The 16,931-nt window shown below is 40.7% G+C and overlaps 1 protein-coding gene across 5 annotated transcripts in view; it reads left to right on the top strand.

Moving 5' to 3' along the window:
• The window catches only part of Med14 (mediator complex subunit 14), a 79,233-nt gene that overhangs the window by 32,739 nt on the left and 29,563 nt on the right, over positions 1-16,931 (top strand). For all 5 annotated transcript variants that reach the window (XM_023705894.1, XM_023705893.1, XM_023705892.1 and 2 more), the window contains 6 exons: positions 2,860-3,051; positions 3,432-3,566; positions 6,417-6,493; positions 13,745-13,905; positions 13,993-14,139; positions 15,421-15,512. In XM_023705894.1, the coding sequence (XP_023561662.1) occupies positions 2,860-3,051; positions 3,432-3,566; positions 6,417-6,493; positions 13,745-13,905; positions 13,993-14,139; positions 15,421-15,512 (804 nt within the window). The remainder of the gene's footprint in view (positions 1-2,859; positions 3,052-3,431; positions 3,567-6,416; positions 6,494-13,744; positions 13,906-13,992; positions 14,140-15,420; positions 15,513-16,931) is intronic.

Here is a 16,931-nt window from a genome sequence, read left to right on the forward strand (position 1 = left end):
TTTTTTTTTTTGCGGAACTGGGGATTGAACTCAGGCCCTTGCGCTTGCCAGGGAAGCGCTTATTCCACTGAGCCATCTCCCCGGCCCCCTGAGCTGTACTTTTAAAAAATAGTATCTTCAAAAGACTACCCTGTGTAGGCTAATAGTTCTTGAGTTGCTAATGAGCCTGTTACTGATGCAAATATTACTTTTTTCTGAATTTTCTTTTTTATTTTTGTGGAACTGGGTATTGAACTCAGGCCCTTGCACTTGCCAGGCAAGTGCTTATTCTACTGAGCTATCTTCCCGGCCCTGAATTTTAAATGTGGAACTAGATTTTTCCACAACAAAGTGCTATTATTTCAGTTCTCAGTGAACTGCCTTCTCTACATGTAAAATGCTTATGCAGAATACATGTATGATAACCAAACCTGGGAACAAACTCAGAAAAGAAAACACACAAAAGAAAATTTACATAGCTAGAATTTTTAAAAAATTCTTTGGCCTTATTTAGCATCAACTGACAGCTAAGTTTTAGTGTTACTGCCCAGTGGCAGAGCAGTAATTTGTTTTACATAGCTTGGATCAAAACTGAATGTTGGTTACTCCCCAGCTTGCAGATTTATCACTTAGGATGATATATTCATAAAAATGGACTTCAAGAACAACAGAGGAGAGGCTTGCTGCAGTCGATCTCTCTTTAAATGTCAGTGCCATTTTGTATTTGCCAGTCAGCCTTGGGATAATTTGTGTATAGTAAAAATTCAGACTTCAGTGTATAAGTCTGACAAACGCAGAGTTATATAACCTCTGTCTCAATCAGGATATAAAGCACATCCATCATCTCTCCTAATTCCCTTTATAATAATCACTCTCCCATACACGAATAACTGCTGACCTCTTTTCTGTCTGTAGTTTTGTCTTTCTGGTCTAGTGTTTTTCCTCTGGTATTTATCATGCTGTTGTGTGTATAATCATTTCTTCCATTTGTTGTAGTAGAGTATTTCGTGGCATGGTTGAAATCACAGTTGCTTAATTTTTTTACCCACTGAAAGACATCTTCGTTTTCCAGCAGTTGGAACAGTTGTGGCTAAAGCTAAACATTTGTATATATTTTTGTATGAACACATGTTTTTGTTTCTTTTGGATAAGTAGTTGAGAGTAGAATTGTTGGGTCACATAATGTGTTTTATAAGAAACTGCCAAATGTTTTCAAAATGGCCATACTATTTTGCATTTTTATCAGCAATGTTTTGGGAGCTCAAGTTGTTTCTCATTCTTGCCAGTAATTGGTATTGTAAGTTGAAATAATTTTAGTTGCTGTGATAGGTGTATAGTGGCATATTAGCGTAGTTGTGATGGACATTGCCCCAGTGGCTGGTGATGTTGAACATCTTTTCATGTGCTCACTTGCCATCCATATCTTATTTGGTGAAGTGTTCATTTTACTTTTCCTTTCTATTTTCTGAGGTGTGTCAGCAGTGCAATGTTTTCCTGAAGAGAGAGGGGAGAAGGGGTGTGAGACTTTTCTATGAGAGATGGTAATGTGTATTGGTCAGGAGTCTTTTCAAATGGAATGTCTGTCTGTTGGTGTGTTAGAACAATGTCTTCATAGCCAAACTTTTAGGGTCAAAGCACAAGTCTGTCGCTTCTTATCTGTGTGACCTTAGGCAAGTTAGTTGGGGTTTTTGTGCCTCAGTTTCCTCATCAGAAAAATGAAATAATACCTATTTCCTCAAGTTCTTAGGAGGATTAAATGTTTTCACATCTGTAAAGCACTTCAGACAGTACTTAGCACATGGTAAGCTCCTTATCACTGTTAATCATTGTTGATACAATTATCCTCACAGTGACTACATTGTTTGAAGTTTTTTCAACATAATTTCTTTTTTTATTTGAAACAGGGTCTTGCTATGCAGCTCAGACTTGTAGTGATCCTACTATTTCAGGATCCCCAGCCCTGGGATTACGGGTGTGTGCCACCGCGCCCAGTTTTGGTGGGCAAGCCCAGAGTGGGCCAGCATGGCATGTGGTAACCCAGGGATCAAACCCAGGTCCTTGCGCTTTGCCAGGCAGGCACTTGGATCACTGAGCTATCTCCCTGGCCCCCAGGGATTACATTTTTCATTTGAAAACTCAAGCTTTATTTTTCCATTCTAATAAGATATAGTTGTCATTTTCTCTGCCATATTGGCTTTTTAAGGATGTTTTAATAGTGAAGGGAGGCAGTGTGGCAACTTAAAATTCCATACGTAGAGTAAAATACATTCTAGAAAATGTAGCAGACCCACTGGCCTTAGGCATGCTTTTTTCCCACTTAATAAGGTAAAGCACGACTATGAAGAACACCTAATGCTAATAATTTAAGTATTCCATTTGCTATAGTTTATGGTTACTTTTACTTGTATCTTTCTTGTTTAGTCTGATCTATTTCTTAGAAAACAAATTATGTGTTTACTAGGAATGCTGCTTTTGACATCAGAATTGATTTGCCTTTATTTTTTATTTTTATGTATTTTAACACAGGGTCTCACTACTATATCGGACTCAGTGATTCTCCTGTTTTCAGCCTCCCAAGTGCTGGGATTACAGGCACACACCACCATGCCCAGTCTCAATCACCGTCTCAGTGTGCCTTGGGGCCGGGGCTGGCACGGCATGGTGGGAGTCGAACACTGACCGCTGTACTATTTGCCTTTATTTCTATTTTTTTATTTTTATTTCTTATTTTTGGCGGAACTGGGGATTGAACTCAGTGCCCTTATTTTTTAAAAAATCTTCTGTATTAGGTTTATAATTCTGAGCCCTACTTGACATAAGGGGGAAACACCCAGCACTTGCTGTTTCTCTGAGTTTGGTTTCCGATTTGGGTCTTTGTAGGTTGTAGAGATGCTGGAGGTGCCAAATAAACCCACGCAGCTGTCGTACAAGTACTACTTCCTGTCTGTGAGTGCTGCAGATCGTGAAGATGGCCCTGTTATGGCGCTGCTACTGCAGCAGTTCAAGGAAAACGTCCAGGACATGATTTTCCGTAAACCTGGGAAACAGACCAGAACTGGTACCAAGCGCAAGGTGGGGTCATGCATGGAAATGAGCACAGATTTCGGATATATTAACTTGTTTGTATATTTTTACCTGTTTTTAATATGGGAAAGAAATAAATACAGTTTTAAAAAGGACAGCTATGATGTTTAAGTAGCAATTGTCTGCATTTTCTTGGATCTGCTTCTGTTTTAGGTACTCGTTATACGTCATTTTCCACAAGAAAATTTGTTAAACACACTATTTACTACTAACTTAAAGTGTTTAGGTTAGTATTTGCTCAATAAACATTTGTTGAAAGAGTGTAACATTTGTTTTGGTGAACTCTGAGCTTGGTTACAGTAGTTTAACTGCCCTGGATTGTGTCATATATATTTTTTTAACCTAGTGTGTTTTTACTTAACTTCTAGTTGTCTGATGATTCATGTCCAATAGAATCTAAGAAAACCAAACGATCAGGAGAAACGTGTGCCTTCAATAAAGTTCTAGCTCATTTTGTTGCTATGTGTGATACAAACATGCCATTCGTAGGACTTCGGTTGGAGGTAATTGTTTGGAACAACTCTGGATATCCTAAATGAACAAGTAATTTTTAAAATGCATTGTTTAATTAATGGATTCAAGTAGGAGAACTAGACTGGTTATCCTGTTCATCTTTGGAAAGGTGGGCCACAGTCCTGGCATTTCACGGTGTACGTGCAAAATATGTCATTTTGTCTCTGATTACAGATTCTGGTCCTTCTGCTCATTATGTAAAGTAAATTCTCAGTGAAAACATACAGAGAACTTTTAAAGATTAACACCTTTTTTGACTCTTAAACCTATTAGCTTTGGTTAGTTGAAGGGGTGGCTCCTTTTTTGAGTTGGTGAAGCCGTGCATGTAGCTTAAGCTCTAGTAAAACTGAGCTGCTTTATGGGAAATCAGAATAAATATTAAACTATATTTTTACTTTTGTTGCATGGGAGAAACAATAAAACTTGTGCAGAATCAGGTGGTGTACACCTATAATCCCAGTACTCAGGGGACACTGAGGCAGGAGGATCATTGACAGTTCGAGACAGCCTGGGCTAAAAAGTGAGCTCAAGGCGAGCCTGAACTTCATAGTGAGACCCTGTCTCAAAAGACAAAGAAAAGAAAAAGACAACATATAGTTGTGCCAGGCATGGTGTACACACCTGTAATCTAGCACCTGGGAGGCCGAGGCAGGAGGATTGCTGTGCTTTTGAGGCTGGCCTGAACTACATGGTGTGACCTTGTCTCAAAACAAAAAGAAGGCTGTATAGCTGTGAGTCCAAGGCATGAAAGTAGACAGAGGTACCAATATGTCAATTCTTTATATTTCCAAAAAGAGGTTTGCCCAGCGATTTGACAACCCTTCATAAGTGATTAAAACCCTAATTTGTCTCCAGAGTTTTCAGTTTTGTTACACTTCCTCTTTTGTAAGTTAGTGTAAATGATGAAGTGATTTGGAAACAGGAAAACGGACTTTCATTTCATCATTGGACTGATGATGATAGCCTTGAGGAGAGTATGAAAATAGTTTTGAAACTGGTTGGAAAACCTTTTTTCTATTATTTTATTTTATTTTTAAATTTTATTTGGAAAACCTATTTTTATAAAGGGCTAGGCAGTTTAGGCTTTGTGGGTCCTATGATCTCTCTTAGAACTCAATCAGTTGTTGTCATAGTTGATATTTAAACAAATGAGCGTGGCTGTGTCTTGATAAACTTCATTTTATAAAAACGGCCAGACAGGCTGATTCGTCTCACAAACCATTATCTGCCAACCCCTGCTTTAGAGGGCTTTGGGATCTTCAAGCAGAGGATAAGGTATGAAATTGTGATGAACACAATAGCTTAGAGAGAAACCCAAGCCAGGAAGTAAGCACCTAAAATAGGTACTCATGGCCTTGATGTCCCCCAGTTCCTAGAACTGAGTGAGCTTGGTGAATATCCTCTTGGCTGGGAGCTGGCCATGGCTCCTAAACTAAACAGAGTATCCATTTTGTGTGTTCTTGGACTCTTCATTGTGTCGCTTGGATTGATGATATGAGTGTCATTCAACTCTAACCTTTGGAGTGGGATGGGAGGATACATGGTGCTGGGACATTGCAGTGCATTTGTGTCCTCTCCCTGCCCACAGACTGGATTTCACGGAGCATTCTAACTGGAGTCGTTTGTCTTCTCTGGGCCCCATCTCTGGACTGCTATACCTGTTGCACACACAGAACATTTAAGGACATTTCTGTAGTACTCTACTGAATTCAGTCAAGGTTTTAAAAATTGTCTTCTCCCAGTGAAAATTCTGGCTATATTAAAAACAAAAGCAAACACAAGTAATTTACCCTGAGATGTGAATAACTAAATCTAATCGTACCAGGGCTGTTTCTATCTCTGACTGCTAGGAGAGGGGCAGTATCTGTGAGGCCATCCCATCTCGCCTTCGCAGTCTTACATCTGAATCCCCCACCAGGTGCCCATCTGCTCAGTAGTTACTTTTCTACACCTCTACCCCGTCCAGGCCAGAGTCAATTAAATACTTAAGAACTAACTGAAATCCTTTCTGGAACAAGGTACATACAAGTCCTCTATCAAAGGGGACCTGACAGTACGTGAAAGGCAAGCCTTCCTTTGGTAGATCAGATGACTTGCTGACATTGCCTGACAACTTGTAATTCTTTAGAAAGGGTTTCAGATGCTAACCCTGCGTTCATCATCTTAACTCACTTTCTGAGTTATCCAGTTGGGAATGAGATCTTGTTGAGTAGGTACATAAATTGGAAATTTTATTTGGTCTCAGGCAGAAAATACTTTATTAAAAAACAAAATTATTAAAAATGAAAATGTATTTCAGCAAAGCAGTAAATTTACAAATATTACAATTTGAAATGAGATACGGCTGTGACTCAAACTTGTTTGAACAGACAGTAGAATTTACACAAGGAAACCAGTCTTCGTTTTTCAGGTGGCTCGTGTGAAACCACCAGATTGGATTCTGAGCTACTTTTAACTTGTTACAAAAATTAGGTTAATCTCAATTTTGAAGATTTGTCATCTGTGGAAATGTTTTTTAAACTAGAGACTCTGGGCCAGGAGATGGCTCAGTAGAGTAAGTGCTTCCCTGGCAAGCGCAAGGGCCTGAGTTCAATCCCCGGTTCCACAAAAAACAAAAAACCCTAAACTAGAGACTCTGAGGGCAGCGCTGAGTTTCACTGGGCTTAACGTAGTTTCTCAGGAAATCTAATGACAGGAACAGTGTTCATGACCAATGAGAATGTCGTGACTTTGGTAAGACTGGCCACGGGTGCCTTGAGGGTAGAGACAGGAATACGTAGAAAAGGTTGGTTCCTTTGTAAAATTAATGGTCTGTTATGATTGTGCTTTTCTTTTTCCAGTTGTCCAATCTGGAAATTCCACACCAAGGAGTGCAAGTGGAAGGTGATGGCTTCAGCCACGCTATTCGCTTATTAAAGTAAGCCCTTGTCATGTGACACGCTGGATGACCCACTTTGCAGTCACACCGCCAGAGGCTGTTGCTCTCCTCCTGTACAGGAGGAGCATGAAGGAGAGTCAGAACCTCTGGATGTTTCGGATTTCTGCATAGACTTACATCTAAGGGAAGATTTCCCTTAAATGGTGGAGTGCAGTTCAGAACAACATGGTATTTTAGGATGTCTTTTCTCTACAATTCTTTTACTCTTTCAGCAGATATTTACCAAATGGGACTGTGTGTCAGGCTTGAATTCTGATAAGGCCTTTCAGGATACTGTGGGTTCCTGGAGGTACATGGGTGCTTCAGAAATCAGGAGTACCCCTGAGGAAGCATCAGTGGTACTCAGGCTGAAGGAGGGTGATAACTAGAGGAAAAGGAGGTGTAGTGGGGATACCTGCTAATGTGAAGGGGAGGCAGGAGAGAGCTTGGTAACCTGGAGCCTGAAGGAGTTCCATGTGGCAGGCACTAGAGAGATGAGACAGGAGATGTAAGCAGGAAGGTGAGATCCTCTCGGGCTTTTGTAAGTGCCCTTAAGCAATTTAAACTGTATCCCAGTGGCACTAAGACGTTGTCAGATGATTTTAAGCAAAAACTGATGTTAGGTGGGTTTCTGAAGCTCAACTTGATAGCAGTGTGGAGAGTAAACTGGAGGGAACAAGGCTGAAGCAGTGAGACCAGTTGTCGAGTCGCTTCATACCACAGTTGGTGGCTTGGACTGGGTTAGAATTCACAAGGACTGAGGAGGTAAGTTATTTCAGATTCAGTTGATGTTGGAGGTGAGAAAGGTGGAGGGGAGGTAGCAAAGATGCTTCTTAGTTTTATCTTGGGCAAATGATGGATGATGGTGGTTGTTTCTGAGACAAGGGACATTGCAGAAAGGACTGTGCTAAGTTAGGCCTTGATGTCCTCTGAGCAGTTGGGGATTTGTGTTAAGCTCACATTACAGATCTGAGAGAGGAAGTAGCTAACGTCTTCATCGTGGATTAAACTGGGGAAGTAAATTACATTACCAAGGATGAGTATACGAAAGGAGATGAACAGAAGGCTTGGTTCTCTGTGAACAGAGAAGTAGGAGCCAAAAGATGCTTAAAAGTAAAGCTAATGTGGTTATGTGGGCTGTAGACAGTGATACAATGTGGAGTACCATGAAAGAGGTCAGATTTTTGGTCCACAAGATGGAAGGGGTTTTTGCTTTTGTTTTGAGTGGGAAAGCATTTTATTGTTTCTTAGATGTTGTTTAACATATATTTGGTTAATATATAAGCAGTTTTTGTTTAGTGAATTCCCAGCATATCTTCAAATTTGCACAGTGGGGTTTTAACTTCTGTTACATGAGAATCTGTTTGTTTCTGTGGAAAGTGGAAAGGCCTAGCAAGTACAGTACTGTGCACATGACCCAGGTGCCGTGGTACTCACTTTAGGTACTAAGGACTGAAGAGGCAGAAGAGCTTTTCAAACTTTCATGATGCTGGGGCTCAAATCCAAAGCCTTTGCATTGAGGTACATCCTTAGCCCTTTTTATTTTTGAGACAGTCTCACTGCGGGCGTTGCGCAAGTTGGACTTGAACTTGTGATCCTCCTGCCTGGACCTCTCAGAGTACAGGGATTATAGTTGTAGACCAGTACATCACACTCCTAGCTGATTATCTTAACATCATCTTTACACAAAATAGGCAGGAAACAGTTGTTTTTACAGGAGATTTAGTAGGAAATATAATAATTCTGTGTTTGGATTTGAATTGGTTTGCCTAAAATAGAGCACATTTTCCTCTATTTTGTTAAAAATACTATTCTTGTTCAGCTATATCTCCTCGAGAATTTGTTGAGCAGGCCTCCTTGGTGCTTCTCTGACACCACACTATCTGATACATCATAGAAACGCCTTCATTTGTTCAGCTTCACAGACCTGTGACCTTGTGCAGAAGAGCCTCGATCTCAACAGCATACACACAGTTTTAGAGCCACATTCTGAGAGCTACATGCTTATGATGCCTAGTTTTGAGCTCTCAGACAAGTTTCCTACCTTCAGTACTCGGATTATAGTCGTAAGCAGTGGTCTTTGTCCCCTGGCCATACCCATTGGGGTTTTTGTCTCCTCCATCATGTGTGTGTGCGTTGGTGTGTGGGTGTGTGCATGTTTACATCCTACAGCTTTTGCTACTAATGCACAGGCACAACACTTGTTTTTCTCCCTCTTTGTGTGGCTGTGCAGCCCTTTTTTTTTTTTTTTTTTTTTTTTTTGTGGAACCAGGGATTGAACCCGGGCTCTTGCACTTGCCAGAGAAGCGCTTATTCCACTGAGCCATCTCCCCGGCCCTGTGCAGCGTTTATGAAGCCTTCTTCATTTCTTTTAGGCGTGCTTGTACTGCTTTGACTACTACTCTGCCTGATCTCTCTGATTTTGCACTGTGAGACCAGAGAGTGCTTACTGATACTTGTAAAGGCCCTCGGAACAAAGCAGACACCCCTCTGCCCTAGAGGACGTTAGCTAAGTTCTTCAGTTTGTTCACTGCTCAGAAGGACTGGAGAGAAATCAGCCAGAAGTAGCTGCTTAAGATTGAAAAACTTTCGAATTGGTAGAATATTATTTTGTAATATTTTAAATTTGTAGCAGTTTTGTCATACTTCTGGGGAAACCTAGTCCCCAGCTCCCTATCATGCCAGGGTGATTAAAGTTGTAACTGTAGTTTCTTTTGTATTCTGTTACACTTATAACCTTCTAAGCGAGTAAATATGTAACAGGTTCCTTGAAGTGGAGTCAATTGATTTTTATATCACAGATTATGAAAGTGGCACAGAATAGTCTTGCTGTCTCATAGAAGTTGAGAGGAGTCTTACACTTATGTTACCTCTCACTTGAAAACCTGTCAGCTTCGGTGCTTTCATTTTCTAACCAGGTGGGGTTCATGAAAAACCTACTTCATATAAAAAGAAGATAATTCTTCAGTTACATTTTCAAGCTCAAAATGAAATATCTGCTGGGTGTGGTAGCATACACCCATAATCCCAGCACTCAGGAGGCTGAGGCAGGAGGATTATGGTGAGTTGGATACCAACCTGGACTACATATTGAATTCAAAGCCAGCCTGAACTACAGTGAGACCCGTCTCAAAAAAAAAAGTATCTGAATGGGTTACTTTATAACTCCTATGAGGAGAGCTATGTCTTGAGTGTGGGGACAGACAGGTCCTCAGTATACTTGTCAAGTTGAAGAACATGTATGTTATGTGTGTAATTTCCATAGCTACTTAAAGTGTATTTGGGCAGAATCTTCCTGGTACTGGTAAAAAGTTCACAGTATAAAAGAACATTTGAAAAAATTAAAAGCTGCATATTGAGATATGATAAAGTTTTAATGGGAAAATTTTAGTACTGTATTAATTTTTATGTGACTTACAGTGTTTTTCCCCTCTATTTGTTTTTTCCACATGCAATCTCTGTCATTTATTTTCCTCTCCTAAGTTGTTTGTTCTGGGTCAGCAGTTCTTGAACCTAGGGCAGTGTCTGGGGATGTTTTTGGTTATTAATTGAAGAGTGGGAGGGACTTCTGACATTGAGTAGGTAGAGGCCAGGGCTGTATGCGCCCCCCAGCACACAACAAAGAATGGTCTAGCTCAACATGTCAGAATTGCCAACATTAAGAGACCCTGTTTGAAGTGTTACATTCTGAGTAAGAACTACTAAACCAAGATTCTGTTTTTTTTTTTTTCTCTTTTCCCCGGAACTGGGAATTGAACTCGGGCCCTTGCACTTGCCAGGGAATCGCTTATTCTACTGAGCCATCTGCCTGGCCCCATGAGATTCTATATTTTTAAAGATTTATTTATTATTAATTTGGTGCAGGGTCTTACTACGCGGCTCAGACTCTCTTAGTGAGCCTCCTGCCTCGGTCTCCCCAGCGCTTGGTTACAGGCGTGTGCCACTTAGTTACCTATATTTTGTATTTTTTTTCACTTGACATAATCATTATGCCAAACCTGAGAAGTAACCATTTTCTTTATGAATTAACCCATTTCTCTTTCAAGAACAAAAAAAATTGTGGCTTACTGCCTAGTGCTTAATTTTTAGTAATCAGGAATTACTATATTTTGCAAATGGAAATGCCACTACTAAAACCAGAATGCTATAAGTTGAATGACGTCTTATGCAGAGACATAATGCAGCTCAGGCTGGCCTTAAGCTCGCTTTGTAGCCCAGGCTGGTCTCCAACTCACAAGGATCCTCTTTCCTCAGCCTCCAGTGTGTTGGGATTACAGGCATGTGCCACATCGTGGGTAGTATTAGAGCAATACAGAAATAATAAAAGTGAGACAGGCCTTCCGGCCCAAAAGCCTGCCACCTCTATGGCACACTGCAAGGAGGTTGTGGTGCTTTCCTGTGGGGGTGGGGAAGGCTCTTTTAACAACTTAAATACTGCCCTTAAATACAGCCGAAGTCGCATGCCACGTGCACCGAAGACCGAAGATCGAAGATGAAGCCATTCGCACCAGCCTTCTGGAAGTAGGGTGGTGAGGGTGGGGTAGGGTGTTGGCCTGACTTGGAAGCAGAAGCAGAATCCCGTGTGCTCACTCTTCCCTGCCCTCCAATCCCCAACACTCTGCCCCGCGCTGCAGCCTTGGTGCAACCACAATGCCAAAAGTGAAGAAACAATCAGCAGCAGCTGGTGCCCCAGCAGCCCCCAACTCCCTATCAGACCACCTAGCCTTCTGGGCCCTACCCTCATGACCGATGGAAAGCCTGGTGACCCCAAGTCAGCTAAGGTGATGCTGTCCCTGGGATCCTCATGAGTTCCCAAGCTTGCCTTTGAATACTGGAGCCTACACTGGGGCCGAAAGAGCTGCTGGAGACACCCACAGGGAGATACTGGACTAAGGAGGAGAAGCCAGGGACAGCCCTGGCTCCATGCCAGATGCCAGAGGCCTGTCGCCTCCAAGAGCTATACTTGTTGCCAGAGGTGCTTTGTCAATGCGATCCTTTCTCACTGAAACTTGCCTGATGTCCCACTGAATTGAACTTGTCAAGAAGTGCAGTACTGGTGCAAAACTTGTCAAATACCAAATAGCATCGCCCCGGGCACTCCTCTGTAAGTGCTGCAACAAACTGAAGGACAAATGGTGCACATACCCAACCTGTATTTTTTAGCTTTAGAATTTGGGTCTTTACCCTGACATTGCTTAAACCAGCAAGTGTAGCCCAAACCTATGGCACCACACCAAAACTCAGCTGAGCTGAAAGGGCTTTCCCTGAGTAAATTGTTGGAACTTATGAGGACCAAAGTAAGGAACTACAGATTCGTGAAAACTGAACTGTGTCTCATAGAACAAATGCCATATCTCAAGTTGAATTTGCATATGAGAGGTTGCAACTTGGAAAAGTCCAAAAGTTGTCCAAACATGCAAATGGTTAACAACACAAAAATTAGAAAATACATTTTCAAAGCAGTCACATCTCTTGGTAGCCAGTATATTACGCACATCTGCTCTTCATTCTCCAAAAATTTGCTTTCTAGAAGCTGAGGTGTAACCAGTCAGATAATTCACAGAAACATTTGAATTTAGAGCTCATCAGCCAAGATGTACACCCTTCCTTCATGTCAGTTGGAGTTTTATTAGTCTGAGTAGTGGTGGTTTTGCCTAGTGTTCTCAAGCTAGAAGCTGCAAATTGTCAAACCCATTACTCATGCAAAATGCCTTTAATTCCAGCACTGGGGAGGCTGAGGCAGGAGGATCACTGCAAGTATGAGGTCAGCCTGGGCTACATAGTGCATTCAAGACCAGCCTGAACAACATAGTGAAACCCTGTCTCAAAAAAATAGAAAACCCCAATGAAAAAAAGAAAAAAACCAACAGATAACAAATGGAACAATCTTGGCATTTCATTTTTATAGTACAATAGCTTAATTCATAATAAAAGTTGCTAGTATACAAAGCATAGTAAAGTAAAAAAAAAAAAATATTTTTGGCAGACTTTTGGAATAAGGCTAGAACTTGAATCTGCCAATTTCTTGAGGCAAATGGAAAATGGGTTAAGAGATAATGTGTAAGCTGGGCGCACTGGTGCATGCCTGCCATCCCAGCAGTCAGGCTGAGGCAGAATGAATGCCATGAGTTTGAGGTCATGCTGTGCTACATAGTTCAAGGCCATCCTGAACTACATAACAAGACTCTCAAAAAAAGAAAGGGCTGGGGTGATAGCTCGGCGGTCTAAGCACCTACCCGGCAAGTGCAAGGATCTGACTTCTGTCCCCGGGACTGCCTTTCGTGCTGGAACCCCTGATGTGCTGGCCCTAAAACCAGGCATTGTGGCACATGCCTGTAATCCCAGTGCTGGGGAGGCTGAGACGAGGATCACTGCAAGTCTGAGCTGTGCAGCAAGACCCTGTACCAAATACATAAAACGAGATAAAGTACAATTAATATATCACATCATTATTTTATCTATTATTGAAATAACATATTACCTCATGTTTTATGACAAGTGAGATAAAACTGGGGAAGGAAAATTGATAGATATTTTTAAGATCTCAAAAGCTACTGTATTTCATATGTGGTGTGTGCATGCATGTATATGTGACATTCTATCTTAGATGAGCTACTACATGGAAAGCCCCATCATAGTAAGAGCTTTATAGAGGTAGAAGGGCCCGAGGGGGGGATAATGAGCTAGAATTGTTGTCATGGCAACTCAGGAGTTCACATACATGAACATGTGCTCTCTCAGGCACAGCATTCTCTCATTTTGCCCCCCACACCAGTGACCCATAAGGTAATTCTTTATATTACAGTCAGGGAAACTCACATCCCGAGGAGTTAGGGGAGGCTGAGTAAGAATTAGAATACATGTTCGTGACTCCTCAGCCCTCATTCTTTGTACTTCGTTGTCATGCCTTCAAAGGGTAGCTTCGCAAGTATTTTGTTCTCCTTAACTTTTTCTAGAAGATGTTCTGATTTTGCGCAAGCACTCTTCTTGATTTTTCTATGTATGGTCTTTTTAAATAAGAGGATTATGAATAATGACAAATCATTACTTTGTTAAAGTAAGAAGTCCTAATCCAGGGTGATAGGAGCTAAATAGGATAAATGCTATTAATTACTGTGAAATTGCTCTCTCCTTTGTGGAAGGTATTCAAAGTCAAATTTAACTATAGATCCGATGTCACATACTGCTTGTCATGTTCCTTGTGCCTTGTCTTTCTGGACGTGCATTTCATATGCTCTCTTTCATCGCCAGAATTCCTCCCTGTAAGGGTGTAAATGAGGAAACCCAGAAGGCTCTGGATCGCTCTCTTCTTGATTGCACTTTCCGATTACAAGGCAGAAATAACCGCACATGGGTGGCAGAGTTGGTGTTTGCAAACTGTCCACTTAATGGGACTTCTACAAGGGAGCAAGGTGAGATGTTTCATACGTTTGGCCTTTGCATATTTGGGGATTTTTCTTTTAGTATTTATTACTAGTGATCTTCCCTTAATCCTGTAGGACCATCCCGGCATGTTTACCTGACATATGAAAATCTGTTGTCTGAACCTGTTGGTGGTAGAAAAGTGGTTGAAATGTTCCTTAATGACTGGAACAGCATTGCACGATTATATGAGTGTGTGTTGGAGTTTGCACGTTGTCTACCAGGTACCTGGGATAATCTTCTCTTTCTTTTCTTTTTTTGGTGGAACTGGGGCCCTTGCGCTTGCCAGGGAAGCATTTCTTCTACTGAGCCATCTACCCAGCCCTCTTCTCTTTAAATTCCTCCCCTGCTTCGTTTCTAGTTCAAGTAAAGATGAACATTATTTTAAAAAATGTCTAATAAAAATGTGTCCCTTTCATCCTTGTTTCCTTCCCCCAGAGACAATCACTGTTAAGATTCTTTTGTTTCTAGATATTTTTAAACTCAGCTCTACCTGTGTGTACCTGTTATTATAATGTACTTATTTATTACCTGCCATATAATTTACTTCTGTTAATTCCTGTAATCCCCACAGTTTTCTATGATATTGTTAATATTCCTCATTTTTCAAATAAGACAAGTCACGGATACTAAGGACATTGCTAGAGGTCACATAACAAGTCAGTCATAGAGCTGGAATTGAAACCCTCTAGCCGTTCTGCTAGAAGGCTTCAGTGTCTGTCCTCTTCCTTGTCCTGGGTGTTTTGTGGCATACTATTTATACTGTTGCCTTAAAAAAAAAAAAGCTAGAAGGCTAAGTGGGACATTTCTAAGTAAATGGATGCACCTTGAGACCACAGGCAAAATAAATTGAATACTTATGTGTAAGTCCTGCACTGATTCTTTGAAAAACTAAAAGGATAAATAGGGATAAATAATAGATAATTGTGAAATAGGAAGAAAATGTTCAAATGGGAAGGGAAATTGGGAAGGGGGTGGGGGAAAGGAAAAAGTTAAAAAAGTAAATGAGAAAAGGGACAAATGGAAACAAAACTTTTGTAAGTGGGAGAGGAGGAGGGATTGGAGGATAGGGAAATAGAGAGAAAAAAAAGTTGTATCATGTACAGGAACAAATTTATGATGAATGTCATCATTATATAAACTTAAAATGTACCAATAAATCTGATTGTTACAAAAATAACTACTTATTTTACAGGCCTTTTTATTTACATTTATGATATTGCCAAAATCTCTTTTTCATAGTTGTATTTTTAAAAAAAATTTTGGGGGCCAAGGAGATAGCTCAGAATAAGTGCTTGCCTGGCAAGTGCAAGGTCCTGAGTTCAATCCCCGGTTCCGCCAAAAAAAAAAAAAAAAAAAAAAATTTGGTACTGGGAGTTGAACTCAGGACCTTGCACTTGCCAGGCCGGCACTTGTGCCCCTGAGCTATAGCCTCAGCTTCTCATAGTTGTATTTTAAGACTTAGCATTTATACTATTAATTTTCTTTCTTCCTGTTTTGCTTAGACATACCTGCTCATCTCAATATTTTCTCAGAAGTTCGTGTTTATAATTACCGAAAACTTATCCTGTGTTATGGAACCACAAAGGGAAGCTCAGTAAGTGTATGATTTTTAAACTCTGAAGTCCCGTTCTTTCAAAGCTTTTTAAAATCAAGAGCTCCAAAAACAGTAAAACTGCCTTAAAATGATTTTGTGCTGAAGTGTGGCCCCATGCTCAATGAAGGACTAAAGTAGAAATCAGGGAGAAAATTGTAAACTTTAAAGCTATGGCTGATAGAAATATACTATAGTATACTGTGACAGTTCTTTGAAAATTAAACAAATGGGGCTGGTGAGATGGCTCAGTGGTCTAAAACACCTACTTAGAACAAGCTTAGCAAAGCACAAAGCACAGGGACTGCGGTTCAATCCCCCCAGCACCACATGCCAGCCAGCCCTGCTGCCCCCAGGTGGGCTGAGATGGCCACACACACACATAAATAAAATAAATTAATTTTAAAAAATTTAAAACAAAAATTAAACAAATATCCTCTTTGGCCCGGTGTGGTGGCTCAAGCCTGTAATCCCAGCACTCTGGAGGCTGAGGCAGGAGGATCATTTAGAGTTTGAGAGCAGCCTAGGCTACAAAGGCCAGCCTGAACTGCATAATGAGACCCTGTCTCAAAAAGACAAAAAAGGGGGCCGGGGAGATGGCTCAGTGGAATAAGCGCTTCCCTGGCAAGTGCAAAGGCCTGAGTTCAATCCCCAGTTACACAGAAACAAAACCCAAAACAAAACAAATCAACAAATGACTCTTTGATGAGGTATATAATCTTGAAAAGTTTTTGGACTAAGTGTGATTTCCAAATTAAGTTGGCAACATTGTTAGTATAAGCAAGAGTACGTGTGAGTGGTTGTAACCAGTATATTTGCCTTTGCTTGGGTCACATGAATGTTATTGTTTGATCCTGTCTTAATCTTGTAATCTACAATTCTTTAGGGTTTTTTTTCTCATTCCTTATGTAAGTTTTAGAAATTTAGTACGAAAATGCACCTAGCTGACTTCTCTCTGAACTCCTTTACATCAAGTCAGAAATTATCTGTGTGGTTTGTTTGAATTTCATTTTTGTCTTTTGCGACAAGGTCTCGTTATGCAGTTTAGGCTGACTTTGAACTCACTGTGTAGCCTAGGCTGGCCTCAAACTTGAAGTGATCCTCCTGCTTCAGCTTCCAGAGTGCTGGGATTGCAGGCATGTGCTACCATGCCTGGCTACTACCTGTGTGTTTTAAAGTATATGAACCATGTATATCTATGTTCAGTATGGCTTCCTTTTCCTTTGTAACAGTATTCCTTAGTGAATGACAATAAGAGTGACTGTTCTTTGAGAGAAAAATGAAAAATAAGCACTAGTGATACTTACCAAATAAAATTTAATTAAAATTTCTTCTTGCTGGGCTTGGTAACTCATGCCTTGTAGTCTGAGACGTTGAGGAGACTGAAGCAGGAGGAACACAAGTTTGAGGCTACCCTTGATG

Source organism: Octodon degus, unplaced genomic scaffold (assembly GCF_000260255.1).
Source record: "Octodon degus isolate 3935 unplaced genomic scaffold, OctDeg1.0 scaffold00232, whole genome shotgun sequence".
NCBI classification, from domain to species: Eukaryota; Metazoa; Chordata; class Mammalia; order Rodentia; family Octodontidae; genus Octodon; species Octodon degus.